Here is a 17,457-nt window from a genome sequence, read left to right as displayed (position 1 = left end):
CTACAGAATCCCTATAGTTGTTCTACACTGGCCCGATCACACACTGACTAAAGCTGAATGGACACAAAGAGGTGACCTTGTATCTATGTGTTGTTATTGTCTTTCAGATTACTTTCTTATATTTTAATTCATTTATACACTAACACCATCACCAAAACAATCAAAGAAAGTATCACAAGTGTAATGGAGCATATCCTGTCCAGAAACATGTATATGAGATGTCCACCTGCATGCAGTGCATGGCTGCAAATAAGTTACAATTGCATATGCAGGCACTGAATTGTAAATATGTGATATTCCGCATGTAGTCTGGGTGCCTGGGCTGCACATACTGTTTTTCACACATTCTTGATGTGATTCTAGTAATTCCTAATGACCGTTCTCCATTCTGTTTACTCACCACAAGCATAAGGGATACTGGAATATCTGCTGTAAAGCAGAAAAAATGTACATTAGTACAGAAGAGCTGAGAAATCCCCAGTCAGTGCAGTTTTCCACTGCAGTCCTCATGGGTGGCAGGTGTGACCAGTAAACCTCAATGCAGAGGCATAGAGTAGTGAAGGGGAAAAAACTCAGCTGTCCCTTTAAGAGAGCTCCCTCTGACATCACATTGATGAAGAAAAAAGGGAGGAGGGAGAGGGGAATTGTGAATTCTTGGCCACTCAGAGGAGAGAGAGTGCTCCTGAAAAGCGATGTAGAGGAAAGACAATGGGGACCTCAGGACAGACCAAGGCTCCTAACTGATCTTTCCAAAGCGATGGATGCTTCTCCCAGCACTGCAGTATCCCTCCTCCTCACCCCTTATCTACATTGAAGCTGCTGACAAAGAAGATCCAGGGTCTCCTCTCACTAACACTGATGATAAAGATGATCATGATATTCTGATTTTCTTCTACATATATATTTTTTGCATTAACATTGCCCATCTTTGTATTTTGATGGCATACAAATTAAGAAGCGCCCTCCCTCTGCTCCAGACAGGTCCCCTCCAGTCTTCATTCTTGCACAAATGACTTTACAGTACCTACACTTTGGCAAGCTGCAATATTCAGTTCCCATCCCCTCCCCCCATCCGAGATACAGATCCATACCTACACCAATACATGTAGTTCGATGATTCCTCTCCTCTACACGTATCTTCCAAGAGGATGACTCAGATCTAGAAAATAATATACTTGCTACTGTACCTGGCTGCAGTCGAGAGACTTTTTACATTCCCCTAAAGAAAAAAAAGTCATCCGAAGATATTTTCGCATTCTTTACGTAAAACTAGGAATATTAATTCAAGATTTGCCATGTTCTTGAAGCAATAACTATGCAGAGGCTTAGAGAAGACTGCAGCTCATAAACCCAGTGGATAAGGTGAGCATCGTGTTTATGTCCTAGTTTAATATAATATCCTTAATCTTTTCCTTTATACACCCACGGTTAACTCTTTCAGCACCCTGTGCGGTGAGGTTAGAACCTTGACCATGACCCTTGAGAGTTAAAATGATAGATCCCTGAATGCTTGACCTGTATTCTGTTTTCTGCTGTGTTCTTGTTTGACAGCTTGGTCTGCTGCATGCAAGTAGGCACCTGCATAATATGGGGGTTTTCTATGCTGGGATACTGGGGATGTCTGGGTACCAGTGTGTGTGATGGGTTGTGTATGAAGTAGCATGGTATGTGGTGATGTGTGGAGTGGAAGAAATGCTGCTTAGACTAACAGATTTACTGTGGGATGGATCCATCCCGGTATACTATGTAATTATCCATAGAAATGTTTGCATTGGTTGGCGTGGCTTTTTAATGGAATTGTTAGACAACATGTTTTAGCTCAGGAAAGCCACAATCTTGTTTATCATGTCTGCAGCTCTTCTGGAGCTGGATTTATGAACCTTCATACATTCTGTACTCTAAGTCATTGCTGTGACTTTTTAATTTACAACCCTGGTTAAATCATTTCATGACACACAGTAGAGTACATAGGAAATGTATCATATTACTACCATAGAGTATGTGAGCTTGTAAACCTATTGCACGTGTCTATCTATCAATCTATATAATATATATATATATATATATATATATATATATATATATATATATATATATATATATGAAGGTAACTGTGTATATACATCTTGAATGTATCTATAATATTGCATTTTCTGCTCTAATACACATGCATTGCATTGCCTAGTTACTGACACTGAGGAATTGCCTATTGGTATAAAATCATTTGGCGTAGTACTTGGCATGGTTGTACCGAGATATAGCAGTCATGCCCAGGAAGGCAATGATTTATTGTATATTATAGAATTGTATATTATACATTCAATTGATGGGGGTGGTATATGGGGAAATGTCCTACTAGTGGATTCGTTTTAGATGGGGAGGAGCAGATATATAAAAAAAAAAAGAAAAAAAGTGTGGGAACTAGCAATGATATAAAATGACACATAAGTACTTTTTTTTATTGGTTAGAAAGGAAAAGGTGGGGGCTGTTGTTGAAGATAAATAATATTATGGTATCCTATCCCCATCCCCAATCGACTTAATATTGGACGTCAAGGGTGAATGTTTGACTTAGCAGGGAAAATCTCTGAAATAACCATGAGAATCGTTATTATTTTTGATACTTCAAGGGTAAGGGCAGTGTTTCCCAACCTGCGTGCCTCCAGCTGTTGCAAAACTACAATCCCCAGCATGCCCGGACAGCCTTCGGCTGTCCGGGCATGCTGGGAATTGTAGTTTTGTAACAGCTGGAGGCACGCTGGTTGAAAAATACTGGGTTAGGGGCAAGAAGTAGAAAAGGGAGGGACTGCAGCAGTGTTCATGAAAAAAGCTGATTCAATTCCTCTTTGGAGACCAGGCTTTTGGCTGGAAGGTATGTTTCAGCGAGATGTGTGATATGCAGGTAGATGCTGAGGCTTTGCTGCAGAGGATTAGAGGAAATGGTGAAGTCTTTGCTGTATGAAGGGTGAGTTAAGAACTCTGCTGTACTGATCAGGACAATGGGGCTCTCTGTCATCCTATCCTGATACTGCATAAGAAAATGAGACAGCATCACTGCATCTTACAAAGGGCAATGGGGAAATCTACACCAGGGTGTTCTTTACTAAGCAAAATAAATGGACTTATATGATTTTTTTTGTTATTCTGTAATAGAATTGTATTATGATCATTAACTAATCTTTAGTTTTCAGTTTTCTTATCTGAATATCTATCTATCTATCTAGAAAAAATAAAGGCACAACAGCACTCGATGCAAAAAAACTGTGTAGAAGGCAGGGTGCAGGCAACTGAAAAAAGAATTAATCCATAAATTCCTCCAATTCCATAAAAGTAAAAAGCAGTGCAGCACTCCATATAGTGAAAAACTGTGGGTTTATTCCATCAAAAAAGTGTATGTTACACCTTTTTGATGGAATAAACCCACTGCTTTTCATTATATGGAGTGCAGCACTGCTTTTTACTTTTATCTATCTATCTACCTACCTACCTATCTACCTATCTATCTACCTATCTATCTCCTTCTCCCCTCCACAAAAAAATTATATAGATGGATACATATACTGTATCAATTTGATATCTTCTTTATCTTGTGGCGAATTTGTGTTTGTTTACATCAGGTTGTGTCACCAATTGTAAATATTGTTGTGACATTCTATTTAAAAGCTTTTGTTGTACACAGTTCTTTTACATTTGAAGTGACAGATTTAGTAAAACAAAAATACATTCAAAATGGTGCATACCTTTTTTGCCAAATGTCATGTAAAATCATGGTCTCCAAATGATTGGTGTATATATATATATATATATATATATATATATATATATATATATATGTATATAATGTTTATAATGTCACTCACTGTTGTAAAAGTTATGGAAGAAAAGTTCTGAGTATATTTTGTAGCATGGAGTCTTTAATAAAAAAAACAAAAACTTATAGATATACTTGCCCTTCAATATCCTTTTCTTCCCAATGGTAAGGACAGTTCGACCTGTTCTACGCTAAAGAAATCCATAAAATACATTGCTTTGTGAGGGTGAGCTGAGGACAAATATGGAAGCCTCTGCAAGGGTGGATGGGGTAAATTGTTCTTCAGATACTCATTTTACATCATGTGAAATATAGGCATTTAAAGGACTTCTGCAGCAAAAGACAACTTATCCCCTATCCACAGGATTGGGGATAAGTGTCTGATCATGGGGTCAAACTGCTTGGACCCCCCCTCCCCCCTCCGCGATCTGCTGTACGGGGCCACGGCTCTCCCGTGCAGTAGGAATGCCGTCCGCAGCGTGACGTAGCGGCCGACACGCCTCCTCCATGTATCTCTATGGGAGAGGCGGGGAGGTAGTGTTCGTGCTTCTCTGCCTCGCCCATAGAACTGTATGGGGAGTTGGCGTGGAGAGGTCGATGCTATGTGAATTAGCCGCTCACATAGAGCTGCAATGCCGGGCCCCATTTGGGGGATTGCGGGGGTTCCCACCGGTCGGACCCCCCAAAATCAGACACTTATCCCTTATCCTGTGGATAGGGAATAAGTTGTCTTTTACTGCAGATCTCCTTTAAGGGTGCGTTCACACATACAGGATCCTGCGCAGATTTGATGCACAGGATTTGTAACTGCCGATTAGAAGCTGTGCTCAGTCATTTAGTTTACATTGAGATGTGCCGCAGAAAATCCTGCGCATCAAATCCTGTGCATCAAATCTGCATATGTGTGAATGTATCCTAAAGAAAAGTTTGAAGTTACAAAAAATGGAAGAGAAAAGTTATTTTAAATTAATTATTACTGTCAAGCATGACCCATGGAAGGTTTCATGACCTTAGTAAAATCATGATCATTTTAATTTCCCAGGAATGTTTAAAATAACTTTGGTATACTTTATTCAGCACTGTGCCAAGTTAAAGGGGTACTCCAGTGGGAAACTTTTTTTTTTTTTAATGAACTAGTGCCAGAAAGTTAAACAGATTTGTAAATTACTTCTATTAGAAAATCTTTATCCTTTCAGTACTTATTAGCAGCTGTGTGCTACAGAGGAAATTCTTTGCTTTTTGAATTTCTTTTTTGTATTGTCCACAGTGCTCTCTGCTGACACCTCTGTCCATGTCAGGAACCGTCCAGAGTAGCATAGGTTTGCTATGAGGATTTTCTCCTGCTCTGCACAGTTCCTGATACAGGCAATAGATTTCAGCAGACAGCACTGTGGACAAGACAAAAAAGAAATTCATAAGTCAAAGAATTTCCTCTGTAGCATACAGCTGATAATAAGTACTGGAAGGAGAAAGATTTTTTAATAGAAGCAATTTACAAATCTGTTTAACTTTCTGGCTCCAGTTGATTAAAAAGTTTTCCACCGAAGTACCCCTTTAAGACTCTGTTCACACTAGCATCATCATGGCTTTCTTTTATAAATAAGCCAAAGTAGTTATGCTGGATTCAAATAGATCTCAACAAGACCCACACTAAGCAATTGGCATCATCAAGAATATTGGAAACTTTAATGGGAACAAGGCTCGCCAATGTAAATAAAGCCTTATTTCGGCATAAAAAAGATGAAAGTATTGAGACAGGTAAAAGTATTGGGTAAATCCATGAATGGTTAGCTGCTGGTCCCCCAACTGGTTAGCTCCTGGTGTTTATCCTGTGAGTCATAAACATAAAGGTCAATTAGTTAATTAGTTTATATAATTACAATATAAACAGTTTTATGCTGCTGCCCATCATGTTGTCTGAGCCATGTATTTGATAAAAATGTAAATTTCTATGTTTCTATTTGTGTAAAATATATAAGGACAAATCTTTAGTCTAAATATTTCTATGTTTCCAACAATCCATTTTACCAGACAGATTGTTACAATGGAAACATTAGTATGACCATATTCATAGGGATGATTGTAGAAAATGTATAATTACAGCAAGATATCATAATTTATTTTATTACAATGTTGAAGAAGTTATCCCAAGATTCAAAGTTATTTCCTATCCATAGCATAAGGGACAGTAGCTGATCAGTGGGGGTCCTACCACTGGGACCTCCACAGATTCTGAAAACAGAGGACAATTGTTCCCCCCATAATGGAGTAGAAGAACACATTTATTCACTAAAGAGCTCCTGAACATTGCTGAAATCTGCACTCAGCAATGTTTAGAAACTCCATAGATAATGAAATGGGTTATCCTAAGAAGCTGAGTTATATCATGTTCCTAGGATAGGGGATAACTAACTGATCAATGGGGTTTTGACTGCTAGGACCCCACCATCAGTTAGTTATTTTCTATCATGTAGATAAGGCTGGATTTACATGAGTATATCACATGTCCATAATATGCCCACGTGAAGCCGGACTTAGAGATAACTTTGCTTCTTGGGATAACCCCTTTAACTAACCTGTACAGTTGTGTCAGATAGCATCTATGGCATGCAGGCCACGCTCCAGATAATACATTTTTTCAGTGTCTGATGGTGTTAAATCAGAATGTGTAAAACCAACCTGAATCACAGACAATACCATAGATCATTTCAGTATAGCTTACAGAAGTTCATATATACATGTGTGTCAGCTATTAGAATGACAACATTCAAAATATGAATACTTTTTTTTTTATCTTTTGAATTAAAATTTTTATTCATAGCATGGCTTTGGCAAATACAACCATTGTCCACCACTATCTAGAATGTAATAACAACACTGAGGTTTTTTTTACATTTATTTCACACATAAATGATACAGGTGCTTAGTATAGTATAATTTATCCAGGGCTTTGAGTACATGTAACTTCCATACATATGAATGGCAATTAATAGGTAAATATAGGAGCAATGATTGATAATCCCTATATTGACAGTTAAAGAGGATAGGGGATACGATCATGGGCGGTCTGACCACTGGGACCCCCCTGTGATCTCAACCCCGTCACCCCGCCTCTGAATGCAGTTTGTCAACCACGGCACAAAGCTTTGAGTGACATGCCCTCTTCATGCATCTCTATGGGAGAGTCAGAGATATAGCATTCGGGTATCTCCGCCAGGCCCTAGGCATGAGATCGCAGGGGGTCCCAGCAGTCGGACCCCCCAGGTTCTGACAATTATCTCCTATTCCTGCAGATATATGGGATACATTTTTTGTTACTTTATAACTCCTTTAAGATTTAAAAAGCAGGGGGAAACAAGAGTCAATCATAAGGTATCCTTTTAGGATGCTGTCACATATGTGCTGAGCCGAATCCTGGTCACAAGTGACAAAGTGCATCAGAAGCTTAGGGTCTGACATCCAGTAATTCCTGCAGGCATAACAGGGGAATACTACAAGATGCAATCCAGTATCCCAATTGAGGCGCCTTAATTGAGGCGCCTGAAGTGTCCCATTCAAAAGAATAGGATCAATTTGATCATCAGTTTCACTCTGGCACTTGTTTTTTACAGCAATAGTGGGAAACTGAGTCAGTTCATTGGACATAAACGATGGCACCCTCAAAGTTTTTCCCATTGCTGTGCATATGGTCTTGCAGCCAGGCAAGGCAAGGTAGAGGCTAGACAAAAGAGTAGATATAATCAGTAGGTTATTTTTATTGCAGTTTTACTGTGTTTATTTGCCACAACCTTGAGTAATGATGCCAAAAATGCACACATTTCCCATGCTAATGGAAATCAAAGCAAAAAAAAGAAAAACAGATACAATCCCCCCAAAATAGCATATTCATATACTATGCTCCTCTGTCTCATATGTAATGTGAACTGTACTCTATGTGTCTGACATCCATCGTAGTGTTATTGCTTTTTCTTTTTTTTTGCAGCAAATGTTCAAAAGTTGCAGGTAAGAAACTCAATTTGTCACTCCCCTTCTATATATATTTCTAAATATATTTTAAGAATGTGAAATTAGAAACTTAGAAGGAAAAAATAGACATTTACCAATGAATGATTGTTTTAGCTGACCAATGATAATCCGTCATTGCCTTGAAAGAAAACAGTTACCGTTGGGAAGTCTGCGGGCATTACTGGCGGCCATGGTCCGGATCTGGACCGCAGTCTGCCAGTTGATTACCCCTGGCCTAGGTCTTGTTTTCGGGGTAGGGCTTATATTGCAGCCCACCGTGATAATCCTGCTAGGGCTTACTTTCGGGGTAGGGTTTATTTTTGGGGAAACAGGGTATGTGTGAATTCTCCAGAATTTTTTTTTCAGTTTCATTTCTATAAAAGTATGTTTCCAGAAAGATCATTTGTCCATTGGCTGGCATCATTGTACAATAATGTATAGCCAGTTTTGTGATGGGCCAGTATGGGAGGTGTTATCCCGTGCTCCTGCTGTCCTGTCCAGCAGCCTCCTTCAGTTTCCCCAAGGCCCCCTGCACTTGTTTCCCCATTGTAAATTTGTTTTATCATATAAAGAGTTATCAAATGTAATGTTGCTTTAAGAGTTATACCATGTGATATGTCATGTGATTGTTACCCAGGAGGTACCAGTGACCAGGTGATCCCAAGAGTGACCTATGGGCTCCCTGCTAGTCTCTCCCATATAAGCCTTGGGTGGAACTGGCTTCTCTCTCTATAAGCTCTGCTCTTCTGCTAAGCTGAGGTCCAGTGCAGTCGTGTCTAGTGTGTGTGCCCAGAGTGTTGGAGGCCTCAAAGTCAAGTCCTGCAGCCACCATCAAGTCAAGTAAGCTAAAGTCACAGCTTTATGAGTCAAGTCAGTCACTGTCATCTGTCAAGTCAGCATGGTCTGCATTCAATTGTCCAGTCCTACTACAAGTCCCAGCAAGCCCTTAAGGTCTCTGCATCACTGGTCACCTCCTTGGGCTCTGGCTGAACTGTATAGACTTTACCAACTGTACAGACTTTACCAACGGTAAAGCTACCGTTGTCCGTAACTTGGTGTCGGAGTCTTCTATTGCCCCCATGCCTAGCCCAGGATCCAGCGGTATACCTTTGGGTGGTTTTAGGCTAAACCACGCCCTGGCAAAATGAATACAAGGGGTTAATGCCATCTGCCCCTAGGATAACATCTGCCCTCATCACACCCCGCTATCATAAATTTTGGCTTTATGAACAGGATGCGGGTGTACGCCTTATGCCACAAGTCCTCCCCCTAGTCAGAACTGTGTCCAATATTGTCTGCAAAAACCACATGCCGATGCAATTCAAGCCTGCGCCAAAAGGTGTAGGGGACTTTACAAGTAAAAAGTGTTTTTTACTTGTGGCGCTTGTGAAACAGAGGAGGAGGTGAAGAAAATACTGTCATTTGCCATTGTGGATTGTAGGGATTTGCCATTGTCGATATTGGAAATGGATAGTTGGGTCCGGTGTTTCCCGTGTACGTGAGCAGTCGCAGCTCCTTCCCCTCAGTCCCCATCGGTGATGTCTCTCCAGCACAGTGAGGAGGAACCAAAGAGCCCCCTGTGTTTCACAGGGGAAGACTTTGCCGACCGGACCAAAACACAAAGTTCCTTGGGCACAGCCATATTGGAGGTTCCAGCGGCTCCGCTGTCTTCTATCAAGCACCCGCTGCAGTGCAGACTCGGCAAACACCGACGATTACCGGTATCAATTCTCAAGACAAATGACTACTGGGTACCTGCAAAATAAAGGGGACGCATTCATTTATAGTACTCCCACTAGCCGGGTATAAGCCGCTGCAGCACTTCAACAATTATCTTAAAGGCGAAAGCACCTTATTCTTCTTAAAGCAACAAGATGTCAGAACCCACCTCTCCAGATCAACCAGGCGACTGTGCCCCTCCATCTCAAGCAACGGGATCATCACCTGCCCCAGTGGCCGGAATGTTGCCAGTCCTGCCTGCAGTCTACATCAACAACACTGGTGTTCCAACGTCTGCACCGGTATTCATGGGGAACCCTGTCCTCCCTACCTACAATGGATACTCCTTCTCCCTGAGGTATTTCAAAGAAAGGATCCAGAATTTGTCTTTTACTCTTTTCCTCCTAATCAACAGGTGCAATTGCTCACAGGAAAGCTACAGAGACCAGCGTTAGAGGAAGTCCGCACCTGGCCAGAGGTACGTCTCCGGCTGTATGAAAGCGGACAGAAGCCAGGTGAAACCTTGAAAGCATATGCCGTAGCCCTACAGAATGCCCTAGAGACTGTTTAAAAATTAGATGGTATAACTCCCGAGCAGGGCAACAAGGTGTTAATGGACAGATTTATTGATGGGGCTCATAATAATTGGGACAAAGCCCAGCTACGAAAGTTGGCGGTCCAAAACCCCAACTTTTCATTCCCCGCTTTCAAGAGACTGGCTATCCAAGTGAATGAGTCCGGGACTGAGTTAGAGGGAGCTTATCCATCTGTCCAAGAGCCATTAGGGGTGGTAGCCAGACCTATACCACCACCATAACCAGCCCCCGCCCCAGTGTCACCTGCTTTGCCAGTCACCGCAGCCTCAGATTTACAGAGTGTTAGGCAGGACATTGACTAAGGTTGTAAAGGAGCTTGCCACACGGTCTGCCCCACCTGACCGTGAACCCAGAAAATCTGCCTCTGCTCCTGCTCCCTGCAATTTCAACCCCTGCAATCCTCTGCCTAATAGACCCACAGGGACTCAAAGACTCTTTTGTACCTATTGTAATAAACCAGGACATTGTAAAATGAAGAGTTGGGATTTAACTGGATTTTCTCTGAGGTCGCAGACCGTCCCTCAGAAAAACAGTCATAAGGTCCGATCCCCGAACGACCTCATTCAGGACTCTCACTTTATGTCTCCTCCTGCCCATATGTAAAAATTATTGTTGAAGGTGTGCCATTGGAGGCGATGATAGATACAGGGTCACAAGTGTCTACTATACCTAAAAATGTTTTCTATCAGCATTGGGATGCTAGTTTATTGTGTGAACCAGAGAATGTTAACTTCAGAGTAGTTGCGGGTAATGGGCAACAAGTCCCCAGACATGAATACTGGGAGCCAACCAGTCAGTTGGGAGAGCATGTACTTAGCGGGCAAGGAGTGATTGTAACTTATGTGACAGATAAGGGGAATTTATACTAGGGATGAACATTATGAAAAACTGTTTTGTTAAAATTGTAGATGCCTTGCATGCCTCTCTTCCCCATATGTCCCCTTTAGGCCAGCGGGCTGCGCAGCACCACTTGAAAGTTCCACAAGCAGAGAGATTTGCCAAAAAGCAAGGTGAAATCTGCAGAGCATAACCTATTTATTTGTATACAAGGGACTATGTCACGTGTTTAAACTATGCCCTGTTGCAGTATGACTAACATTGAAATGTCAGCAAATTTATTTTGCTTTATAATTATGCCTTGTTACTAAGACATGATAAGATATTCAGATGGCCCTCAATTACTATTTTAAACCCGACTTGGTTTTTTTGGCGCATCTTTGTCTGCGACATGTCGCAGACATCGTGCGCCAGTCTGCGACACGATGCAACATTTTTTCCCGACGGACCCGATGTGGATTCTCCCAAACCCGAAAAAGGGGCGTAACCCGACATTTCTGAGCTTTTCCACGTATTTATAAAGGTTTCCAACCCGAATATGTTGAATTGTTGTGGATTGTTTCCCGACAACTCAGAGGAGTTGGAAACCAAAACCAACAAAACCCACGTGCGACAAACAGGATGCGACATAATAATAAATACCAGGGGAAAAAAGCAGTTGGTAAGAAAGCAAGATAGACTTACAACCCGATTTTATAAGTAAATGAGGGCCACTGTGTTTTTCTATGAGCATAATAAATTAATGGCTAATAAATTATGTAGGGGATAGATGGTTAAGACCATTCATAGTATTTGGCCTATAATATTTTCTTATATCTTTGATGCAGCAGTATTGTTTAATGGAAATGTCACTTATTCTTACATATCATTTGAGCTATTCAAACATCATTATATCCACTGGCTGTAAAGAAATAATGTAGTAGTCTTGCCATGATAGTAACAACACATAGGACTATTGTGTACCCATGGAGACGTGTTCACTGCTCCTACATACGCGGTTCAGTGGTGACCATTTCGTCATAGTATCTGATGCAGCTCTGAAGATGTGCCCTACTTTATCCTCTAAAAGGCTGTGCATGGTTTTTGGAAGCAGTACTATAATACCTATTACATTGGTGGGATGGGGCATGTATGCTGATACAATTGCATGCTACATCTGCAAGTAAGCACTATGGCATCTAATATAATGGTGTGATGCAATATAAAAGGTTAAATAGGTTCTCAAAAGGGGTAGTTTTCCTGTGGGTTCTCCCTATTCAGAATGGTTGCCAGGTCACTACTAATATGCTTCCACCCCAAACCACACCCATAATTCCTCAGGTCACAGACCACTTCCCTAAGTTCCATAGATCTTTAAATGCCCCTATGCACCCAATTTGGGAGGACCGGACAACCATTTAATGTGTATTGGGGTTCCTAACTATACTGCTGGATCCTTTTTGGTCTCAGACAGATAAGCAAGTTCTAAAGGAATCTCTCCTTTCAGTGAAACCAATGGGCTGATGAGCAGAGATAGCTGTCTGCCAAACAAAGATGTGAAATCAAAAACGAATGACCAGGGAGTCAGGAGTTTATCTGGCGCAGAGAGGAACCATCAGGCAGCCAAGTAAAATCAATGGATTTATTAGATGCAACGCGTTTCGCTGCGCATGCGCAGCTTCATCAGGCATGACAAAGGAAGGCTGGTAACAGATATATATACCTCCAGGAATTAACCATTAGAGTGCTTTTTGAAAGAGTTGTTACATAGAATTACATATCCATGTGACAATGTATGAAAAAAGTATATAAATAAATATAAATAAATATAAATAGACAAACAAAAATCACAAAAATAATAATAAAACAGCAATATAAAAGCACAATGCAATCCTATAAACATATATATATATAATATAATTATCGCATGTGGTGTGAATATAACACCACAAGCGACTCAAGAAGTCACACCGCTTAGTCACCGGTGCGGCATTCAACAACACAAGTTGGATATTATTTCGAAAGATGTATATGGTATAAAGAGTTATGTATGTTAATTCAAAGGATAAAAAAATAATTTTTTATTTTTTTTATTTGTATATCGCTGCCTTTTTAAAATAAAATAAAAAATAAATAATAAATAAATGACAGTGCGGTAAACCAAATCGCAACTGACCAAAAGGGAATGTATGAACACTACTTGGAAAAAAGATGAACTAGAATGACTAGTGCGGTATTGAATACAGCACCCGGCGAAAACGCATGGTATAATATTTAACAAAGCTGTAAGGTACTGTTAATACTTCAAATGCTAGACCAGACCACTAAAGGCTGCCATACATAGAATACCCTTTAGACAGAAGTAGGTTGATGGGTGACGGATTGGCGAATGATCGTGTCAGTGACACAGCCATACACATTTTAGTCCATATCAGCTAAAATAGTAATTCAAACTTGTGATAGAGGGATGTGATGAGGGCAGATTTTGTTACCCTAGGGGCAGATGGCATTAACCCCTTGTATTTGTGATGCCAGGGCGGGGTTTAACCTAAAACCACCCGAAGGTATACAGCTGGATCCTGGGCTAGGCACGGGGGCAATAAAGACTTCAATGCCAAGTTACGGACAATGGTAGCTTTACTGAGGGTAGACCATTGGTAAAGTCTATACAGTTCAGCCAGGGCCCAAGTAGGTGACCAGTGACACAGAGACCTTAAGGGCTTGCTGGGACTTGTAGTAGGACTGGACAATTGAATGCAGACCACACTGACTTGACAGATGACAGGGTCTGACTTGACTCGACTCATAAAGCTGTGACTTTAGCTTACTTGACGGTGGCTGCAGGACTTGACTTTGAAGTCTCCAACACTCTTGACACACACACACACACACACACACACACACACACTAGGCACGACTGCACTGGACCTCAGCTTAGCAGAAGAGCAGAGCTCAAAGAGAGTGAAGTTAGCTCCACCCAGGGCTTATATGTGGGAGACTAGCAGGGAGCCCATAGGTCACTCTTGGGATCATCTGTTCACTGGTAACTCCTGGGTAACAATCACATGACATATCACATGGTATAACTCTTAAAGCAACATTACATTTTATAACACTTTACATGGTAAAACATATTTACAATGGGAAAACAAGTGCAGGGGGCCTTGGGGACACTGAAGGAGGCTGCCGGACTGGACAGCAGGAGCACTGGCTACCACAAACTCCCCCTCTTAATTAAAGTCATCATCGACGCGCAGTCCTGGAGGGTAGAAGACTGAAGTGGCCAATGAGGCCTAGTGACAGTTCCTGGGGCATTTATGCACAATGTTCTTCTCAGGTCTGGATTACAAAACAAGATAAGGATGAGTCTGTGTGGCATGGTGAATGTCCATACATGCTCTTTAAACATATGGGGTTAATTTGACTTTGTAACTGCTCTGAAGACACTCAAGACAACAATATACATATCAATATGCATAGAATTACGGATTCGGCTGCCGGAGGCCATCTAACCAATGCCTTGGCTGCTGGGGCCCCTCGGTTCCCAACTCTTCTCCCCAAAATTCAATATACGTTGTTACACTATACAACAGTGTTACCTTTACATTGATCAATTCTGTCACTCTACATACATTATCTAGATATCAGGTGAACCCTCTGGCCAGTAGAGTACCCTGTACACGTGGACAGAAGAGAAACATTAGACACATAACTGTATATATTTAGAACTTGTGGACTGGGACGACAAATAATGTTACGGTCCTATCTTAACTATTTGCATATGTGTGGACTATCTTTACCATATGTGAACTGACTATGTGTGGTACATAACTTTACATTATGAGTTAATCTTTGTACCTGGCGGGAATTTGTCCTTGTGTCAACCGTTGGGACCTACGCAACACCACTTGGGGGGAATCTGGAACTCTTGCGTCTTCGAGAGCCCTTGGAGCCTCTGAAGCTGCAGCTAACTCTTCCTCGATGAATTCAAGAGAGGGTATTGGTCCAGGGCTGGTGGGATCCAGAGTTGCTGGCATCTGTACTGGAGAGGATGGAGACTGAGTTGGTACGCTAGAGACTGGCGTATAGGCTCGAGCCAATGGTGACAAGACTGGGACTGGTGTGGAGACTAGTGTTGATTGAACCAGCCCCGGGGTTGGTGAAACACAGAAGATTGCATGCTCAGTGGGAGAAAACATGGGTAAATCCATGGATGGGTGGATTCTCTCGCATGGGACATATTCTTTTACAGGTCTGACAGCTGAAGGAGGTGGTGCTGGGAGCACTGGTAGATCTTCTTTCAGACACAACTTGATTCGGTTTCGGCAAACAACTTGTGGCTCATACCCAGACTTTTGTACTTTGTATACATGTGAGTCCGGATAGGGTATGGCCGTCATGGTGTATGGTTCTGTCTCCCAGATAGAGTCTAACTTGTGGGTCCTTGGAAACTTCCTCAGCAAGACTAGGACAGACTCAGGACACCCAAGGGGTTGTACCCAATTGGAGTAGAACAGATGGGCTGCTGTCTTGGCTGTAAGATCTTTGACGGGGACAACGACAACCCATTTAGAGTAGTGATCCACCATGGTAAGAGCATAAGTGTACCCGGACGGGGTAGGAGACAACTTGACATGGTCTAGCGTGACCAACTGGTTAGGCCTTTCACTCTGGATGAAATGGAGGGGTGCTCTTGCGTCCTTGCGCACATCTTGGTGACAATACAGATAGCACATTCACTGTACCATTTCCCTCGTAGCTCCACATTCTGATCCAATAGAATCTTCGCCTGACAGTAGCTTCGGTCTTGTGAACTCCAAAGTGTTCTGACTGATCATGGTATGCGTTGAGGACCATCGCCGCGTCTATTCGGTAAACCAGAATCTGATGAAGTTGATCACCAGAAACCAGATCCAAAGCATTTCGGCACAACAGCCCTTTCACGGCCCATACCAGGGCAAGAAGTTCTAACTTGAATGAGCTGTAGTTTGCATCGTTCTTCACTGCTCCTCGCAGGTTATGGCTGGCATAGGCAACTACTGGCTCTCGCCTTGCCTGGACTTGGGACAAAACCCAGACCTTCGAAACTGGCATAGGTATATAATCGGAATGGCTAACTGTAGTCTCGGTATGCCAGGAAGGGGGATTCTGTCAGAAGACGTTTAAGAGCTTGGAATGCTGCCTCTTGCTCTTCAGCCTATTCAACAGGTAGTTTCCCATTGTAGTTCTCTTTCGCCGTACCCTGTAAGAGAACTGTGAGGGGTTCTGCAATCTGGGCAAAGTGGGGAATGAAGCAGCGGTAATAGCCCGAAATCCCAGGAAGCTCCTGGCATATTTCACCCCGCGTGGGGTAGGCCAGTTCTTGACAACTTCCACCTTTTGAGGATTGGGCTAGACTCCCTCTGCGCTGACAACATGAATCAGGTAGGGTACCTGAGATTTGAGCAAGTGACACTTTGACGGCTTGATCTTCAGCCTATGCTTGATCAGGACTTGGAAGATGTCTGACAGATGACTGAGGTGTTCCTGATAGGACTTGGAATACACAATGACATTGTCCAGGTACAATAGGACACTTTGAAAATTTTGATGGCCCAGGCACCTCTCAATGAAACGCTGAAACGTAGCAGGGACATTACATAGCCCAAAAGGCATACTTTTAAACTCGAACAGTCCCATGGGTGTCATGAAGCACTTGCCGATATCCGCTGGTTAAGTCCAGGGGGGAGAAGTAAGCAACAGACCCGAGGACTGTGAGTGACTCCTCGATCCTTGGCAGAGGATAAGCATCCTTATATGTGACATTTTTCAGTTTCCTGTACTCGACACAGAAGTGGATGGTTTCCTTCTTTTTTCTTGACCAGGACAAGTGGAGCTGCCCAGGGTCTCTGACTTTCTTGGATGACTTCTGCTTCTTTCATGTCAGCCAGCATTTTCCTGACAGTCTGATACATGCCTGGCACGACAGGGCGGTGTCTTTCCTTGACAGGTGGGCTGTCGTCTGTGAGGATTCAGTGTTGGATCATGGACGCATGCCCAAAATCTGCGGGGTGTGTGCTAAAACCTTCATGGTACCTTTTGGTGACATTGATAACTACTTTGACTTGGTCCCTTGGGGCAGTTTCGTCTCCCACTTGGAGTTGTGCCCACCAGGGCTCGAGAGGACTTGTACTGGATCCTTGAGCCACTTGGGTTGCATGCTGTCGGGCCACCATATGTTCTGTTAAGATGTCCATTGACTCTATGAGATACAACTGAGATACTGGGGTGTATTTAGGTAACACAGTAGCAGCATCAGACAGGTTGACTAACCGGAATGGAACTCTCATGTTGATAACCGTGACAAGGCTTCTTGCAGCTCGGACAAGAGGGTGGTCTTCTATTTGCAGAGGCTCCAGCAGGGCTTGATAGTCTCTATTCTTGACTCCGGGATGCGCAGGAGACCAGATGATAATCTCTGTGTTGGGTTGCAAGGTCAAACTCTGCAGATTTATGTAGTCTATTAAACAA

The 17,457-nt window shown here is 42.3% G+C and overlaps 1 protein-coding gene across 3 annotated transcripts in view; it reads left to right on the top strand.

Moving 5' to 3' along the window:
• Window positions 1–686: 686 nt before the first annotated feature.
• Window positions 687–17,457, top strand: part of CACNG7 (calcium voltage-gated channel auxiliary subunit gamma 7) — a 234,894-nt gene continuing 218,123 nt past the window's right edge. The window contains exons 1-2 of one of the 3 annotated variants that reach the window (XM_056542633.1): window positions 687–1,362; window positions 7,794–7,813. Coding sequence is in view for 1 of the 3 variants with exons in the window: in XM_056542631.1 (XP_056398606.1) it covers window positions 2,959–2,965 (7 nt within the window). In the remaining 2 variants the exon portion in view is untranslated. Of the gene's footprint in view, window positions 1,363–2,874; window positions 2,966–7,793; window positions 7,814–17,457 lie in introns of those variants that run through there. The other 2 variants (XM_056542632.1, XM_056542631.1) reach the window with 2 other exon arrangements.

The sequence above is a fragment of the Hyla sarda genome, chromosome 10 (genome assembly GCF_029499605.1).
Source record: "Hyla sarda isolate aHylSar1 chromosome 10, aHylSar1.hap1, whole genome shotgun sequence".
Classification (NCBI taxonomy): domain Eukaryota; kingdom Metazoa; phylum Chordata; class Amphibia; order Anura; family Hylidae; genus Hyla; species Hyla sarda.
The sequence above is the reverse complement of the archived record's forward strand: the minus strand, read 5'-3'. Positions and strand labels throughout refer to the sequence as shown.